Raw genomic sequence first — 18,068 nt, forward strand, 5'->3', positions numbered from 1 at the left:
ACCATTTTCTTAGGATACATCCTTATAAAAAAATATTGATTTGAAAAATATGGCTGTTTTCAAACTTTCAATGGCTCTTGGTAAATTATTTTTAGAAAGACTGTACATGAAACCATCCATCCGCCCTGCAGAGCTCCCGACAACCTTGATTATTACCAGTTAAAACTTGCTCTGTGAAAAATGCCACCTAATTTTTGTTGTAATTTGAATTTTTGAAAACTTGCCTTTCTTGTATTATTAGAGAGTGAGTATGTTTCATATTTTATTAACCACTTCCATTCTCCTTTGTGGTTTTCTTACAGGTGTGTATGAAAAATTACAATTTCTTAAATATGTTCTCTGTTTATCTTTTCTTTCTGTCTTATGATATCCAGAAAATATTTATTTTATCCATCAGTATTTTCCTCTGTGATTTTCTTAATTGCTTTTAAGTTTAGAAAATCCTTTTTCATCCAGAGATCAGATGATACCCATCTATATTTCCTCCAAGTTATTTTGGTTTAACTATTTAGATTTAACTCCTGAATTTATTGGAATTGGGTAAAAATGGATAATTATTTTTATGGAGGGGGGTACGCTAAACCGAATTTTTAACGTCTAAATAGCTACTTTTCCCAAATAGTGCTGTAAAATTACCCACCTTCTGTTTCACTGGTTTATGGTGCTTCATTTTTCCTATTAAGCTTTTCTATATTCTATTTCCAGTCTATTTATTTTTTTTACACTAAGAGCTCTGATCTTTAGCGAATGCAATGTTGTTCTTACTATTTTGTTTTTTGTAACCCAGTAGAGTGATAAAGAATCTCGCTCTGGAGCTAAGTGCTTGTTCTCAGATTTTAACTCTGCCCCTTACTAGCTAGCTAACAATGGGCTGGTGACAGCCTTTCTGTGATTCAGTGTCCTTCTCTGTAAAACTGGCATACCAACGTTAGTTCCCTCGTGAGGTTCTGAAATTACATTGGTTTGTAAAATAATGAGCTCCGACCAGCGCAGAGCACATAGAGAGTGCCTGAGAAGTGCAGGCTACTTGCCGTCCTTCTATGAGAACAGGGCAAGCCCGTTGAACCCTCATCTTTCACACTTTCGTAACTACTTTATCTGTTTGTCTTTTGGGTTCTCTAAGTTTTCAAATGGAAATAGATTTATTTTTTTCTGATGATAAACAATGCATATTCATCATAAGAACAACTTTCAGAAAATGTATATATGTAATTTAAACTCACTTCTAACCCCATGACCTAGAGACAGATGTAGGAAATCGTCAAATATTAACTCTTCATTAGTTGTGTACGACATGTTATATTGACAGCGGGTGTCTGAGAGACTAGGCACAGGATGACGTCCACTCTAAATGTGAGATTATATTACCGTGGTCAGATGCCAGTTTTGCCCAGGAGACTACATGTCTCAGAGCTACACCACGTCGGACCTGACAGCTTCAGTTCTTTCTCTGCTGCTTCTACCGACTAAAGACCAACTGAAGTCGTGAACAGAGAAGAGCGTTCTAAGAAAACAGAATCCCAGCTGTCGTTTTTTTAGGTACTCATGACTCACTGTGGAGTTACATCATTCAGAACGGTAACTGAGGCAGAGTTCTCTGCAGCCTTGAGGTGGCTGCACTATCTAGGAGAAGGCTTCCAGGAAGAGGTGTCTGTAGCCCTCCACCTGTGCTGCTGCCTAGTCATCTCAGGAGCAGTGTCTCGGAGCATAAAATGCAGAGAGGAGGTGCAAGATGAAACTGCATTTGTCATTTCCTAGGCATTCTCTGTCCAAGGGACGGACAAACGTACAACAGATTACTGGGTCCCATACAGATGTGAAGAAATCTGTTATCCGTTTGAAAAGCAGATTTCTCTGTTTTGGCTCCCTGTGACTCTTTAGAAGAATAGTTTTAATAGGGTCCAGTCGGTTAAGCATCTGCCTTCGGCTCAGGTTATGATTCCGGGGTCCTGGGATCGAGCCCCGCAACCGGCTCCCTGCTCAGTGGGGAGTCTGCTTCTTCTTCTCCCTCTGCCTCTCTCCCCACTCCTGCTCTCTCCCTCTCTCACACTCACGCTCTCTCAAATAAATAAAACTCTTCTTAAAAAATTATTTTAAAAGAATAGTTTTCATATAAATTAATATTTAATAAACTTTACTTTTTAGAGCAGTTTTAGGTTCACAGAAAAACGGAACAAGAGGTATAGAGCTCTGACATAGCTCTTACCCCGCACGTGCAGTCTCTCCCACTATCCTCCCCACACCAGGGGACCTGTTACACTCATTGAACCTATAATGTCACATCATTATCACTGAAAGTCCATAGTTTACATTAGGGTTCACGCTTACTGTTGTACATTCTAGGAGTTTGAAAAAATGCATAATGACACGTATGCACCCTTGTAATACGTACGGATTAGTTCCATTGCCCTACGTATCCTCTGCACCCTACCTCTTCATCCTTCCCTCCTCCTGAACCACTGATAGCTTTACAGTCCCCATTGTTTTGCCTTTTTTTAAAATGTCATCGAATTAGAATCATACAGTATGTAGCCTCTCAGATTGGCTTCTTTAACTTAGTAACATGCATTTATAGTTCCTCCGTTTCTTTTCATGGTTTGATAGCTCATTTATTTTTAGTACTGAATAATATTCTATTGTGCGGACATACCACAGTTTATCTATTCACCCACTAACGGACATCTTAGTTGTATCCGAGCCTTGGAAATTATGAATAAAATGGTTATAAATATCTTTATGCAGGTTTTTTTATGGACATAAGCTTTTTAACTTATTTAGGTAAATATCAAGGAGTGCAATCATTGTATTTTAGGGTAAGAGTATTTTTATTTTGTAAAAAACTGCCAACCTATCTTCCATCGTAGCTGTGCTGTTTTCCATTCCCACTAACAATGAATGAGAGTTCCTGTTGCTCCATATCCTAGCCAGCATTCAGTATTGTCAGTATTTTGGATTTCATTGTGCTAATGGGTGTATAGTGGTATTTCATTGTTGTTTTAATTTGTAATTCCCTGATGACATATGATATTGGGCATCATACAGAGGCTTATTTGCCATCTGTATATCTTCCTTGGTCAGGAGTCTGTTCAAATCTTTTGCATATTTATTTCATCAGTGTGTTCATTTTCTTATTGCTGAGTTTTAAGTGTTCTCTCTACGTTTGGGATAACAATCTTAAATTAGGTATGTCTTTTGCAAGTATTTTCCACCAGTCTGCGGCTTGCCTTTTCATTCTCTTGACAGTGTTTTCTACAAAGAAGTTTTTTGCCCCCAGAAGTGCACAAAGGTAACAAAGCTGTTAAGTGTAAGTTTTTCTGCCACCCCGCAATGAGCCATTAGGGCGCCAACCTTGGGATAAAGAAACTGGAGAACACGCGCAGCCTCCGTCTCCTTCCAGGCTCCCTGAGGGAAGGCTAAATGGCTCTGCTGGTTTCAACCGCCACCCCAAACTGTGCCCTCCCCTTCCCCAGTGAGGTCTAAAAGCACGACTGGAGCGGAGAGAAACAGCAAGACTTCAAAGCTGTCAGGCGCCCTTGACAAGGGTGGAAGAGAGTGACTCTGCTGGGTTTTCATCCACTCCCCGGGGACACACTGCTCACCACTGAGTGCAGTGCAGGGGACACCAAGAGAAGAACCATTCTTCAAGCCAGGGAGCAGGGCTGTGGGAAGGGGATGCCAGCGTGTCCTGGCTAACTTTGACATCTGCATAGACAGTGGCCTTGTCAGTTCACTTACTGTATCTATTTGAACTGAGGGGAAAAAAAGAGCCCAAGAGAGAGGGCAGAGCCTGGGGCAACTTGCAAGCTTTTGTCTGTGGGCCAAGCGAACTCAGGGGAAGAAACCAGTTCGTGTTATCTCGCCATATTCCATGACCAAGTGTGGGCTGCTGACTGAGCAGACCCAGAAGCAGGAGGCTGGGTGGTAGGATCTTACATGTATAAGATCTTCCTGGAGCTGGATCTCCTGTTTCAGTAATTTGGAGAGGCCCTCGAAGGGCACTCTGAAAACTGTCATGTGGCTGCCTACCATACACAGGTCCTCAGCCCACCGCTCAACATCAACCAGAGAAAGAGTTAAAATCTTGAACAGAGGAAGGATGAAAACTTCACCATGAAATGTGAGAAACTTGTCCTTTTCTTCTCCTTCCTCCCTACCCCAAATCTCCTCCAACCGTAGTAGCCGGGCGAGGGAGAGAGATGGTATCCCAGAGACACACTACAGCCCATCCTTTCATTCTAAGACCTTACACTGATGGATGATGTCAAAGGAGATACTTTTAAATTGGACTGAGATTGAATTTTTATAGCACAGAGTTAGTTGTGTTTTGTTTTCATTTTTATAGAAAAAAAAAAAACAAAGATCATGGTGTCTGCCCAAGGAAAGGGGAAACTTGACCGAGCTTAAGTAACTGGAGAAGAAAAAAATTGTTACTTTTATGTATATGCCTGCTGGCAAGTTCAGACTAGCCAGTAAACTCAGTGCTCAAAGTAAAAATTAGATAGATGATAGATAGATAGATAGATAGATAGATAGATAGATAGACAGATAAATGATATTGCTGTTAGGAAAAGTGCTCCCCTAAAGTGCTCACAAGTGAAAAATGAAGGAGGAGGACAAGAACACACACTTCTCATTGTATTTTTGAATAATGGAAGACCGTGAATCAAGGAGCAAACTCTACAGGCTTACTACAAATGCACTTAGTAGAGCAGGTTTATGGTATCACAGGACTGGAAACGTGGATTTTAGAGTTGGAAAGACCTGGATTCTAATCCCAACTCTACTATTTGCTGCCTCTGTGACTTCTTAAAATCCTCATAGAAAATTGCCACAATGATGTCTCCTAACAGAATTTGTATAAGGGTCAAAGAGGAAATATATCAAGCCTGATACCTAGGAGATCGTAAGTGCTCAAAAAATGGTGGCTACTGTTAGCATGTCTTTCTTCATAATGTATTTGTCATTACCATGCATTATCATGATTATTTACTGAGAAGATATCAGTTACATCCAGAGAAATAACAGCATTGGTTAAAATACATTTCAGTTGAAATTTGAGTTTACGGAAAATCACTGAAAAATTTGTATTTCAGAGTAAACAAAATTCTTCAAAATAGCTAGCATTTGGTAATAACTTAGGTACCCTAGTTTAGGGACTACTTCCCAGGTGAAAATGTGAAAGCATTGGGATTTGTCCCACCATCTACGCCTTATCACAATGCATCAGGACTAGAAGAGCGCTTAGAGAGGAAATAAGGTCCAAAGAGGCTAACTGACTTGCCTAGGGACGGTCTGGTCACATCCCACCCCCACTGGTCCTTCATATCCCCCATCCATTAATTTGTTGGCTGTTTCAGTCACAGCATACATTTAAATGCCTCTAAATTTTATCTTTGTCTTTGAAGAAAGGCACGTAACTGTTTCCTCTACCCTTCATGCTTCATCTTGGGAGAGCACCTGGCAACAGTCACATGCAAGCGAGCCAGCCGGTTCAGTACGACCTGACATCACACTGAATTACCAGAAAAGGATTTCATTTCATTACAGCCTTATGATTTGTGGTCCCTGTTCCTTTCCATTTTTCTTGTCATTCATTACTCCTTCCATGTAGAGTGGGTGGCAGATATGAACAAATCACTGAATTTGATGCATTTCACTTTGTTCCCTTCTAGAAGTTCTTACAAGGTTTTCTTGAGGAAAATCAATTAACTATTGACTTAAATACTATTTGGGGATCAATTACAATTCCAATTAACCGTGCCCTCTGGGTTGCTTATTACCACTCTTGGGAAACTTTTGTAATGGTAAGAAAGTGTGTCTCCCACCCTCACGTTGGTGCATTTTCCGTTCTATGCTCTATTTTCAGACCTTGCCCCTGGACCCCCAAGATCCAAGAACTAGCCTCCTCGTTGGTTACACCTTAGCTCTGTCTGCCCCAAACCATTTTCCTGGCCATAGAGGACTTATCACTGACATTTCCCTTCTCTCCCCACCACGAGAGGTAGTATTTACTAATTGCATTATTTTGTGCTGCTCTCCTAAGCCCTTGTGCGCATTATTTCTGTAAATCCCAGAGGTAGACAATATGGTTGTCCTCTTTTAAAAAGGAGAAACCTGAATTTCAGATAAGGAAAGTATTTTGTGCGAAGCCACAGGAGATGCAAACCCAGGTCTGTGTGATAAAGGCTCTGCCTCTTCATCTCAACGGCCATGAGTCTCTCTCAGAGCCAGGCTCCTGGCGGTCTTCAAACCAACAGTCCTCCAATGAGGTTAACAAGCTAGGGGGATGGGATAGGCTGGTGATGGGTAGTAAGGAGGGCACGTATCGCATGGCGCACTGGGTGTTATACGCAGGTAATGAATCATGGAACTTTACATCAAAAACAGGGATGTACTGTATGGTGACTAACATAATATAATAAAAAAATTATTATTAAAAAAAACAAGCTAGAGAAACCCCACACATTTTTCTCAAAAGTGAGGCCCTTCCACACCCGCATCTTTTACAAGATGAAGATCCCCAGGGATATTCCCCCACCCCCCCACCCCGACTTCCTGAATCAGAATCACTTCAAGTAAAACCGAGGAACCAGGAACTTGAACACTTGTCATTCTTAAAAGTTTGAGATCCACTGCCCTGTGCCTTTGACACCCAGTGTCCTTTAACAAAACTTTCCTGGCGACAATGCCCTGATCCCTGGGGGTCTAACCTAAAAGTGTGACTACCGTAATGATGATTTGAGGGAACACTTGGTCATCTGCTCACGGCTCACCTTCTGGCTGCAACTTACTCAATTGGGTTTCAGCTGCCTCTGTCTGGGTTCTGCCTACCTTCTTCAAGCCCATCACACAAAACGGACCTGAGAGCAACTAGTTTGCTGACCTTTTTATTTCTTGCAGCAGCTACAAAAAGAGATACCTTTTTAGTTCAATAAATATTTGATTGTTTATTCTTTGTTCATGATACAAGGCTAAGGACACACACACACGCACACACACACGCACTCTCAGTGAATTTCCATGAGCAGCCCTACACTGTCTTCCTCACTAGGGTAACATGTTTGAGCTCCAGGGCTCAGCCAACTTAAACTGGCACCTCACCAGCTCTTCCTTTTCTTTTCTCTTAAGAAGAACTTCCACCTTTCTAGTCCATTCCTTTCTCTTTTCCCTTTTCCTTGCTGTAATATCACATCCCATATTTATTGGGCCTTCTGGCTACGACCAAAAATAGTCAGGTTGTCACAAACTCAGCATCTGCCTTACAGAATTCATCCCTACCACCAAATCCGCGGACCCTATTTAGAAAAAGAATTCTAGGGGCGCCTGGGTGGCACAGCAGTTAAGCGTCTGCCTTCGGCTCAGGGCATGATCCCGGCGTTCTGGGATCGAGCCCCACATCAGGCTCCTCCGCTATGAGCCTGCTTCTTCCTCTCCCACTCCCCCTGCTTGTGTTCCCTCTCTCGCTGGCTGTCTCTATCTCTGTTGAATAAATAAATAAAATCTTAAAAAAAAAAAAAAAAGAAAAAGGAGAATTCTAGTAACAAGAACAGCAAGAACAAAAAAGACAGACCGAATATCAAAAAGTAGAAGTCCTAAATATTTTGGAAAGAAACCCGAAAAAGCCAATCAGCTTACGCATTAAACACTTGAATGAGGAATTCCCAGCAATAACTCCCTCAATATTTCATTTATCTTAATATATAACACTTCATTAAACCTTGTTCACTTCATCCCCTCCCGACCGCAACAAAATAACGCAAAATGAGAATCAACCCACACATTCCAAATTCAAACTTACCATAGAACTTTGATTGGCAAATCTCAGACGGTGATTTCCTCCTGGTCTGTGAGCTGGGCAGACGAGCCTTCCTGCTGGCTTCTCTAGGTGAGCTCACAGCCCCCTCCAATACCGCAGGACACTAACATTCTGAAAAAGAAATTTGATCTCTCCCTAATTCATACTGCCCTCCTCCTCTTTCCTGAAGGGAGATCCCATCTGTTTATTTTAGGACATGGGCAAACTGCCTAGTATCAAATACCTCACAAATAAAAAGAGGAAGAAAAACCAATAAAAAGTCAATAACGCCTATGTGATTTTCAAGCCCTGAACAAATGGAAAATCAGGGTTCTTCATTTTACAATGAATCAAGTGGAGAAAGAAAGCATTTCTTATCTGGAGTCACTCCCAAATAAATGTTTCACATGTGGCTTTTACGGGGACACTAAGCTCTCAGAGTTTCAAATCCTGCCTATATAACTATAAATATACTCTGTGTTTGTTTTCAGATTAATGAGCCCAATTTAATTGAGAGAAATTTCCTTTCATAATTGTTTAAACAAAATGCAAGACTTTTGGTTAACTTCATGCCGTCAACTAAAGCCAGACTTACCTGAGATTTTTCTTTGAAGCAAAAGAGTCATCGTTTACGTGGTCTTTTTAACAGAAAACCGGGTTAGTTTTTCTCGACAAACATTCATTTCCAGTCCCTAGGAATGATATAGAGAAAGAACATATTTGCTACATGCACAGCAACAAGCATATAAATGTGTATCATGGAAAAAAATAAATCTATATCATGGAAAATTTTCCACACACAGAGGAAACCTCATGAAGTGGGTTGGAAAACAAGTCACTTCAAAGTTGTGGAAAACAGGAGCTGTTCCTGCCTTTAAGGCAAACCCTGCCTCTGATAGCCCATTTGGTTATTCTGCCTGTAACCAGCTCTCCCTGCATTACTTTGAGATAGTTGTTGTGTGTGATCAGTGGAAAGTTAATATATTGTAACCCGAAAAACACACAAGCCTCTTTTTCTCGAATTTGTTCATAAGGGACAGACATTCTTAACAAAACAAAGCAAAACAAAAACAAAAACTCTTGTTTCCCAAATCACACTTGAACTGCTTAATTACTGAGTTCCTAAAAATAAAGGCAATTTTTGTAGTCATAAATACATTGGGAAACATTGAAGCCTCTATCTGTTGTGAAATAGAATACTATTATTTGCCGTTATTGAATATTTAAAAATTATGGAGAAAGTAGTCCTAATAATTGAAAGTTTTACCCATATAAAAGCAATCGGGCTTGTCTTCGGAGGTCCTTGTAACGAAACTGTATTTTCGGCCAGGTTACTAGTCGAGGCTTTGTATTATGTGTTTAAAACTATATACACTAAAGAAATCACGTGTGCTGGCACGTACTCCCAGTGGCCTGTATGACGCCCTCTAGTTCTCCTTCAGAATCTAGTCCTCACGGACCGGCCTGTCTAACCTGCCAGCTTCTTCCACGGCTGGCCAAGAACCTGCATCCCTCTCTACCCCAGCTGCTCTAAGAGTCCTTAGGATCCACCCGAATTCCATTTTCCCGGAGTCTCTTAAGAGGCCTGGGAGAAATCTTTCCAGGGTTTGCTCTGTCCCTACCTCTCCTGGAGGGCTGGAGGGGGCTGGAGGAAGGCAGGAAGAGCAGTGCAGCTGTCCTCTGCGAGATCCTGGCCTGGCATGGAGCTGGGGGAGGGCACAGTGCGAGCAGCTGGAGGAAGAGAAGGAGGAGTAATTCATGTGCCACTGCAAACATGATACAGTGCCAACAAAAACATCATTCTTTTTCCCAAGAAGTTCAAAGCGCTTTGCAAACATTAACTCATGAGCCCAAGTAGTCGTGGAGGGAGTATTACTTTATTGTGCCCTTAGGATAACCACGGCAAGCAAAGTCACCCGAAAGGAGAGTCTGTGCATTGTTTCGTCATTCCTCAGATGTTTATTGAGCACCTGCTATGTGCCGGGTACCACTGGTAGAAGAACAAACAGGACAGACACGGTCTGTGCTCCTACAGCCGCAGTGGGGGCACTAAGCACCAGGTTACACGACTTACACTTAGTTACACGTTACTTTTGTCCAAATTGTTTAATGGAATGTGCTCCATTCTTCAGAATGTCTGTAATGTGCTAAGTGCTGAGCAAATACACAAAAGAAAATTTTTTTTAAGTCACCTGTAAATCTCATTATGAGGATAGGAATGAGAATATCAATTCAAAGTGCTTTCCTCTTAAGATGCCCTAAACAAAGCTTTATTGTGAGCAATCCTGCCTCTTGCGATGTTTATGGGATGACTATAGTAGAGACAAGGAGAATTAGGATCAGTAAAATCACGCCAAGCTGTTTAGATAAATAATCCGGCTTTTTAAAAATTATTAGTGAGATGAGCAAGCATGTTTGGTGAAGCAGAGAGCCTTTATCCACACGTCTTTTCCTGACCTCCTTTTATTTGATGTGAAAAAAATGGCAGGTTGGCTATAGGAAATGACTGATGCCATTTGTAAAGCCTTCCCTTCAGGCACTGGATTCCAGATATTTTAGAGTATATGGTTATCTAAGATTAACTAGACATAACTACTTTTAAAAAATGCATGACTCTCTGATGCATCAAAAAGGACTTAAGCTGTTGTGTTTTAAAGATACTAAGTAAGGATTCTAGTCTGCTCCGGGAGTCACTAATTCAACCCAGTTTGTATGGAACATAGAGGTTAGTGCAGTTCTCGCAGCAACTTACACATATTTTTAAAGACTAGGGAATTATAATACCACCTTAAGCCCAACTTTCCTCCCTAGTAAACACTTCCCTGACTAATGGAATATTATAGGGGTATAATATTGATTCGCCATTCAAATGTATTGTTTAACACACATACCCAGTGGGATTCAAGCTCCATATCTTACCTCTTAAGTAGGGGTTTCATCTGGCCCCAAACTACCTTTCCAGCCTCAAGCTCACCCTCCCTGTTATTCTACAGACAGTAGATTTCCATAGAACTATATCATACTTACCTGGTACACTGCCTTGAAGACTGCTCCCTTGCCTACTACTCCAACCGCACAACCCCCCCCCCCCCCCACACACACACGCACACTTTGCTCCCCTGGAAAATATTTCATTCTTTAAGATTAGATGACTTCTGGTTATTTCTTCCTCAATTCCCACATCACCCCCTTACCACATATTTATTGATATAGGTATCTAAAGCCTGAATATCTCATGTGTCAAGATCGTATCTTATTCCTTTGTATCTTCAGCAACTAGTATTAAATTCTTCTTGAAGTTACAAGTGCTGTGTAACATCAGTATAGCACTTATTGAGGCTGGCAAGGAGAGCAATTACCCCTGGGTTTACTCCCAGCTGCAAGCACAAATGGGAGATCTAAAACCCTTTATTAAGCAGAGCTGCTAATGAAGAGAATAAAATCAAACAAATTTTCAGTTAAAATCTTTTTTTTTTTTATTAAAGAGCTACCACATTAATATGAACACCATTGTCATTCAAGTTTTCACCCTTTGGATGACCAACGACCTAAGAGCTGGGACCATATTCTACTCCCACGGTAATATTAGCACCGAAGAGAAAAGGATAGGTATGCTTATGGAATTGCTGTAGGGGACAAGAAATGGCTCAGCCTCGCCAGCAGTGACAATGCTAATAGAAAGAACTTATTTCTGGCTTCAAATCAAACAGGAAGAGACTAGGACAGAGCGGAATAGAGAAGGACCCAGAACAAAAGAGGAAAGGAGGGAAGGGAGGGATTGGATTCCTGTACAAGATTCTCCTTAGAATTCATTTTGGCCATTTTTCTGTTTATGAAAGTGAGAAGTATAGGCATTCTTATGGGTTGTACAGAACATGATGATAGGCGCTCGAAGGTAAATACTACTTAGTAAAAAGTTGCTCTGTCTCCAGGCCCACTTACAAAAATTATGTTAAGGGCATCCTGCTTTCTTTCAATATGTTTAAGAAGGCTCCTTTCATTCTCTAGATTTGAAATATTGGTATCTGTTTTCTAGTTTTACCCAAAATCAATTTCAGGAAGTCAATAAAAGCCAATAATCAAACAATGTTTCCCGATACTTTCATGTGAACCTCTTTGGTGTGTATCTGCCTGTGTGTGCGCGCACGCGTGCTTCCTCTTGTGTGAACCTGAGCACAGTCCACGCGTATAAAATGCCACAGCGTTAGTGAGCACAGGAAAGTCCTTTCGTATATGTGATTAGCGCGCTTGATACTCACGACAACCTTTCAAAGTGGGTTTGACACCTGACAGCTGAAGAGACTCAGTCTCAGCAAGAGTATCTTGCAGAATGAAGCCCAAGCAGTCTGACCGGACTCCTGAAGTTCTTTCTATCCCATCGGACCATATGAATACATTAAAAATTATTAGAGATGTGGTTCTGACTCTTCACATTTCTTTAAAAATGTCCACACTGCCTGTCTTACACCCTGCTTACTGAGCAGGAAGGAGACATATGAAAATGATTTTTTCCTGGATACCTGGAAATCCCCTAAGAAACCATGTCATTTGAAGAATGTGCTCCCTGATTAATTAGACCTCATTGGCATGCAAGCAAATATTTGTTTTCAGAGAAAATCAAAAACTTTTCATCTAATTAATTCCGTAGCAGGCAATGCGAATTCATTCTTCCTGCCAAATCCAGCAGAGGGCAGGATGCTCCCACCAACAGCCAGCTAGCAGGCGCCGCCGGCCAGCCCGCCCAAGGACCTCGGGGGGAGCGCTCCCGCATTGGAGCTGTCAGCATTTTCTCAGCTGGAGCTGAAAGAGTTCAGGCTGGAGCCGAGAATAGGGCCTGGCGGGGTGGGGACTGGGGAATGCTGGGGAAAGTTTTGCTGTGGAGGCTGCCCACGTTTTGTTGGGATTTGATCTTTAAGGTGCCTGGAAACAGCCAGTTCCAATTATCTTCCGGGAATAACCTGTGGGGAGGCCACCGGAGGGAATGAATGTGAGCCAGAGCGTGATCATTTCAGTTTCTAGATTTCGGCCGTCTTGGGTTGCAGTGGGCTATTACACTAATGGACTTTGTCGGCCCCTCCCCCACCTCAGTCCATCCTGCTCCTATGGTATCTTCCTGTGTCCTCCAAACCTCCTCATGGTTCCCCGTTGCATGGCCTCCTCTGGCTGGCGTTCCTGCACAGCCCTCACTGATAAGAGATAATGACCTCTGCCCACTAATTCAAATCCTCTCTTTGTCCCCAGGCCCGATTCTGGGGCCATCTCAGGAAAATTTCTGGAAATCCTGGTCCTATGATCATCATCAAGAAACGTTCACTAAATGAACCAGGAGGTGAAGTCTTTGTACCAGGTCTTGGGTCTAACAAGATACACCCCGTTCTTTCTAGTCCAGGCTGTAGCATGGTAAATACAACATGGAAGGGAGCAGGGTGAGCGCCATAGTTCACAGGAGACACCAACCAGTGCTTCTAAAGATGGCAGAAAAATCGTAGCAATCTTCTATCCCAGAGTTTTCAAACTATGGACAAAAAGTTTGTCACCCGTACCTCAAAGGCTCCCAGAGAGGAGTGGCAGCTGGGAATGGGGTGGTCAGTTAGGAAGGCTCTGCATTATTCCCCAGCCCACTCCCCTCCCCTCCTCTCCTCCAACCAATGGAACTGAGTGCAGTTCCATTTTTACCCGTATGATTTATGTACACCTCTGGGTATTATACAATGATTTTTTTTTTTAAAGAAAAGGAGCCTGTAAACATAAACAATCTACTCATCAATAATTACAAAACAACAAATTTTTAAAACAGTTTGAAAATCACTGCTCAACCCTACAAAGGCCTTTCTTTACTGTTGAAGTAGCTGACCCTGGAAAGGAGGAAAAACCTGAGGCGGATTGTAGGCTGGAGTACGAAAGAATGGGCACCTGAATACTTACATCTAGTCTCCAAAGCCCGAGATGCTTCCGTCAGTCACCTGTGAACAGAGCGTTCCAACCAGTGGAGGTTCTTGGAGCAAAGGTGAGAGACGAATGTGCTTGCAGGGGCCTGAGCAGCAAAGAGAGATTAAGGGTATGTTTTTCTGCACATACTGAATAATGGATTCAGGCCTGGGATAGAGTGGTGAATGAGACAGATGGGCACCTATCTGTATTCATGGAGCTTATATTCTTGTAGGGGAAACAGGCATGGGATTATAATTTGATAAATGCTCCACTGGAAAAGTACTATGCCACGAGACCATTCTTAAACTCTATGACTCATACCACTTCCTGGATTATGCCTTTGGCCCTATCTCTTCAATTACTCGAGCAGTCACCTATTCTAATAGCACCGAGTCCTGCCTGGCTCTCCAGAGAGCCTCCCCCAACCCCCAAACAAGATGTAATCTAGGATCCCACGTTGCATTTGGCCTTTACGTCTACTCAGTCTCCTCCAGTCTGGGACTGGCCCTCCGTCTCTTTTCCTTTGCCTTTCATGACCTTGACACTTTTGAAGAGTACTGGTCAGTTGTTTTGTAAAATGTTCTTCAATTTGGGTTTGTCTGATGTCTCTTCATGGTTAAATTACGTCTTTTTGACAAGAAACCACAGAAATGGTGTCATGCCCTCCTCAGGCCATCCTATTAGGAAGTCCAGGATGTCAATGTGTCACACTATTGGTGACGTTAATTTTGATTACTTGGTGAAGTTAGTGTCTGCTAAGGTTCTCCACTACTTTTTTCTTTGTAATTAGCATCTTGTGGTGAGATATTCTGAGATTATGCAAATATCTTGTTTCTAATTATATGTTTGCCCACTAATTTTAGCATCCATTGAGGCTTCCCTAAAACAATTATTACAGTGGCATTTGCCAAATGGCAATTTTATATTTCTACTCTTCCTTTTACTTATTGGAATTCCACTGTAAGGAAAAACAGCCCTGGGGCGCCTGAGTGGAGCAGTCGTTAAGCGTCTGCCTTCGGCTCAGGGCGTGATCCCAGCGTTCCGGGATCAAGCCCCATATCAGGCTCCTCTGCTATGAGCCTGCTTCTTCCTCTCCCACTCCCCCTGCTTGTGTTCCCTCTCTCGCTGGCTGTCTCTATCAAATAAATAAATAAAATCTTAAAAAAAAAAAAGAAAAAGAAAAACAGCCCTTTCTTTTGTATGTAATTATTTGTTCAATTATCCATTTTATCAGTACAGACTTGGATATTTATTTTATCTGATGAATGATAATCCAATATTCCCAGCTTTGGCAACTGGGAACTACTTCAGGTTGATATCTAACCTTTTCAATAGGCTTCCATCATTTTTTGAACATTTACTTTCTGGCACTGCAAGATGATCCAGGCTTACCTTACTCAGCCAGGATGTGGCTATTTTGTTGAAAATTAATACTTAGAAACCAAGTTTTGGACATTAGGTGTACTCATTGCTGTTGGGGTGTCATTATTTCTAGGTCCTCTAAGTGAACAGAGCAAGGAGATATATACGGGTAGACACAAACACAGGCATATCTGTATCTTTCTATCTCCCTCTCTATAGACGTGATGAACACCACTAGTTAAAACTCATCCCTATGATCCTAATCCTCGGGGTTCATTCTAGCCTCCCCTCTTTCCTCATTTGTAACTCCTTTCTCTGACAGTAATAAATTGGCTCTCGCTGTCTACAATTTACTTACTTATTTATTCAATTTTAGAATATATGTAGTTTCAGAATTACGAATACAAACCTCTGCGAAAAACAAATTTCTGAAAAGCGTGCCGTATTTGTGTGTCTTTGGCCTCGTGGGCCAAATATTTCCAGTATTAGGCTTATTAGTTTCTTTTGATCCCATTTGTTATGGCTGTGATATTCATTTTCAGCAGTTGGAGTCATTGGTTACCATGTGTATTCTGTTAGGGTTCCCCATATATTCTAGTTAACACTAATTACCTATTTTTTAATATGTGCAACACTACTTGGTCCTAACAGTCAGAACTATGCAAGAAGGTGAGCTTAGAGATGTGCCCTCATTTATGCCTTCCACCCATTCCCACTCTCACGTTCTTTCCACTCTGTTCCCACTCGCCTCTTAGATAATTCATCACTTTAGTGTCTAATTTATTCTTTCCATATTCCTTTTTGCCCAAATGAGCAGATGTATGTATATGTTCTTATATCTCCTTCATTTGGACTTACAGGGTACCCTACCCTACTATTGATATACTTTGGCACTTTGCTATCTTTCACATTAAAGTATATCTTGGATACCACTGTATGTTGGTTTGGAAAGTTCTTCTTCATTCTTTTTTATAGCTGCATATTACTCTCTATTGTGTGGATTCACCATAGTTTATTTGACTACTCTCTTATGTATGGGCATTCCATATTTTGCATTTTCAAACAGTGCTCCAATGAACAACATTGTGCATGTTATTTGTATTGCTGTCTTCAGAATAACTTTCTAAAACAGGATTGAGTCAAAAGGCAAATGCATATGGACCTTTGTTAGTTATTGCTAAATTTTCCTGGAGAGATTTTAATACCTAATAACATCCAAGTCCTGCCCCCAGAGGTTCTAATATAATTGGCTGAAGAATGGGATCAAGCATTGGTATCATTTTTTTATACTTTTTTATCACTTTATTGAGGTATAATTTACACCATAAATTCATACACCGTAAGTGTACAATTCAATAATTTTTAAAGTACATTTATAGATTTGTGCAAATATCACCAGTATTGGCATGTTTTCGAAGCTAATGAAAATCAAGTTTAAGACCACTAACTGGTACACTATTGTTGGTACCACATGGTGTCACTATTAAAGGCCCGTTCTGCTACTTGGAGGCACTGGGCTTTCCTTTACTGCAGCACCCCTACTGGCTTAGATCCAGTGGACCCTGTTTCACTTTGAGCAGAAGCATGCAGCCCAAAATCAGTCCGTATTCTTCAACGTGGAATTAGAATCACTGGGCTATAAAAATGCCATTGGAGGGAGCTTCCAGCAAAAGTTACACACTTGTCTAAACCAGTTTTTCTCCACTAGACTCTTGTGCTGTGAAACCATGTCATTAAACCAGACTTCATTTGTGACTTCTTTAAAGGTCTTCTCCTATTCATGTCTGTTGGTCCTTACCATCCCAACAACCAGCTGAGCATAACTCTAAACAAAGGAGAAGCCAGCATAAATTTTAAATATTTCCCATATGAGATAGCCATTTGGAGGTCTTCCTTAAGAAGCACTCATACAGTTCCATACTTAAAGGGTCTCACCAGCATAGACCCAGCCTGGGAAATGTTGGGAATGGTTTTCTTAGGTAGGTGATATTTGAACAGAGCTTCAGCTGATGACTCTTAATTAAGCTGGTGAAACATGGGGAGGTAAAGGAGTGCACGTCCCATGCAAAGCAAGTGGCATCTGCAAAGGGCCAGTTGGAGGACAGAACAGGAAAGCAGGTGTGACTGATGCACAGAGAGGTGATGGGGGAATATGTCGCTGGGTCAGACTAGATAGGTAGACCTGAAGCCAGATCATTCAGGCCCTTTTAGACCTGAAGGATTTTGCTCCTAATCTTAGAATCATCAGAGACCCACTGAAAAAAATTTAAGTGCTGGATTAGAAGAAGATAAGGGGGAACTTCATGATCATATTTACTGAGAAAAGTTCACTGTGACAGCAGCAAAGAAAACAAACTGACAAGAATAGGTACTGGAAGACCAATTAGAAAACAAATGTTCTGAAACAGGGAGAAATGATTTTTTTAAAAATCTGGCTGATGACTAGAGTAGCGCAATATTAAGAAAAGCAATAGATTGACAGGACTTAATGATTGGTTAACTCTGGGGCTGAGAAAGAGAAGATATCAAGGATGACTCAAGTTAACAGCCTATACCACCCACCTCTCCTTCTGATTGCAGTCATCTCTGGTTCTCCTCTCATTACTCTTCATCATTCTTTTGAAACTTTTAGCTCCTCACTCTCTGTCGCTCTCACCATCCTGTGATAATTCTTGATGATTTCAAGATATATACAAACAATTCTTCCATTATCCTGATTGTTTTGTTCCTTGATTTCCTCTTCTTCAATCATTTTGTGTTTTATGCTACCTTACCCACTGATGCCCATGGACATATACTTGACCTTTTGCTACTTTTACTTGAAATCCCTCCATAGTTTTATTTGCAAAAACCCCTTCTAGTACTCCAACTCCAAAAATCCTTTGACCCTATTGGGCCTTATATTCCACTGATACTACCAGGATTGCACTGTCCCTTCATCCCATAATGTGTTCATATCCATTATTAAACAGCTTGAATT

The 18,068-nt window shown here is 41.3% G+C and overlaps 1 protein-coding gene across 6 annotated transcripts in view; it reads right to left on the reverse strand.

The window, feature by feature from the left end:
* CYTIP (cytohesin 1 interacting protein) overlaps nucleotides 1-9,513 on the reverse strand; it is a 69,916-nt gene extending 60,403 nt beyond the window's left edge. For 3 of the 6 annotated variants that reach the window (XM_057317907.1, XM_057317901.1, XM_044381560.3), the window contains exons 1-3: nucleotides 9,418-9,501; nucleotides 8,391-8,487; nucleotides 7,799-7,927 (exon numbers count right to left, since the gene is read on the reverse strand). Coding sequence is in view for 2 of the 6 variants with exons in the window: in XM_048214347.2 (XP_048070304.1) it covers nucleotides 7,799-7,801 (3 nt within the window). In the remaining 4 variants the exon portion in view is untranslated. Of the gene's footprint in view, nucleotides 1-7,798; nucleotides 7,928-8,390; nucleotides 8,488-9,062 lie in introns of all 6 variants that reach the window. The other 3 variants (XM_048214347.2, XM_026492764.4, XM_057317903.1) reach the window with 3 other exon arrangements.
* Between the last annotated feature and the right edge of the window lie 8,555 nt (nucleotides 9,514-18,068).

The sequence above is a fragment of the Ursus arctos genome, unplaced genomic scaffold (assembly GCF_023065955.2).
Source record: "Ursus arctos isolate Adak ecotype North America unplaced genomic scaffold, UrsArc2.0 scaffold_1, whole genome shotgun sequence".
NCBI classification, from domain to species: domain Eukaryota; kingdom Metazoa; phylum Chordata; class Mammalia; order Carnivora; family Ursidae; genus Ursus; species Ursus arctos.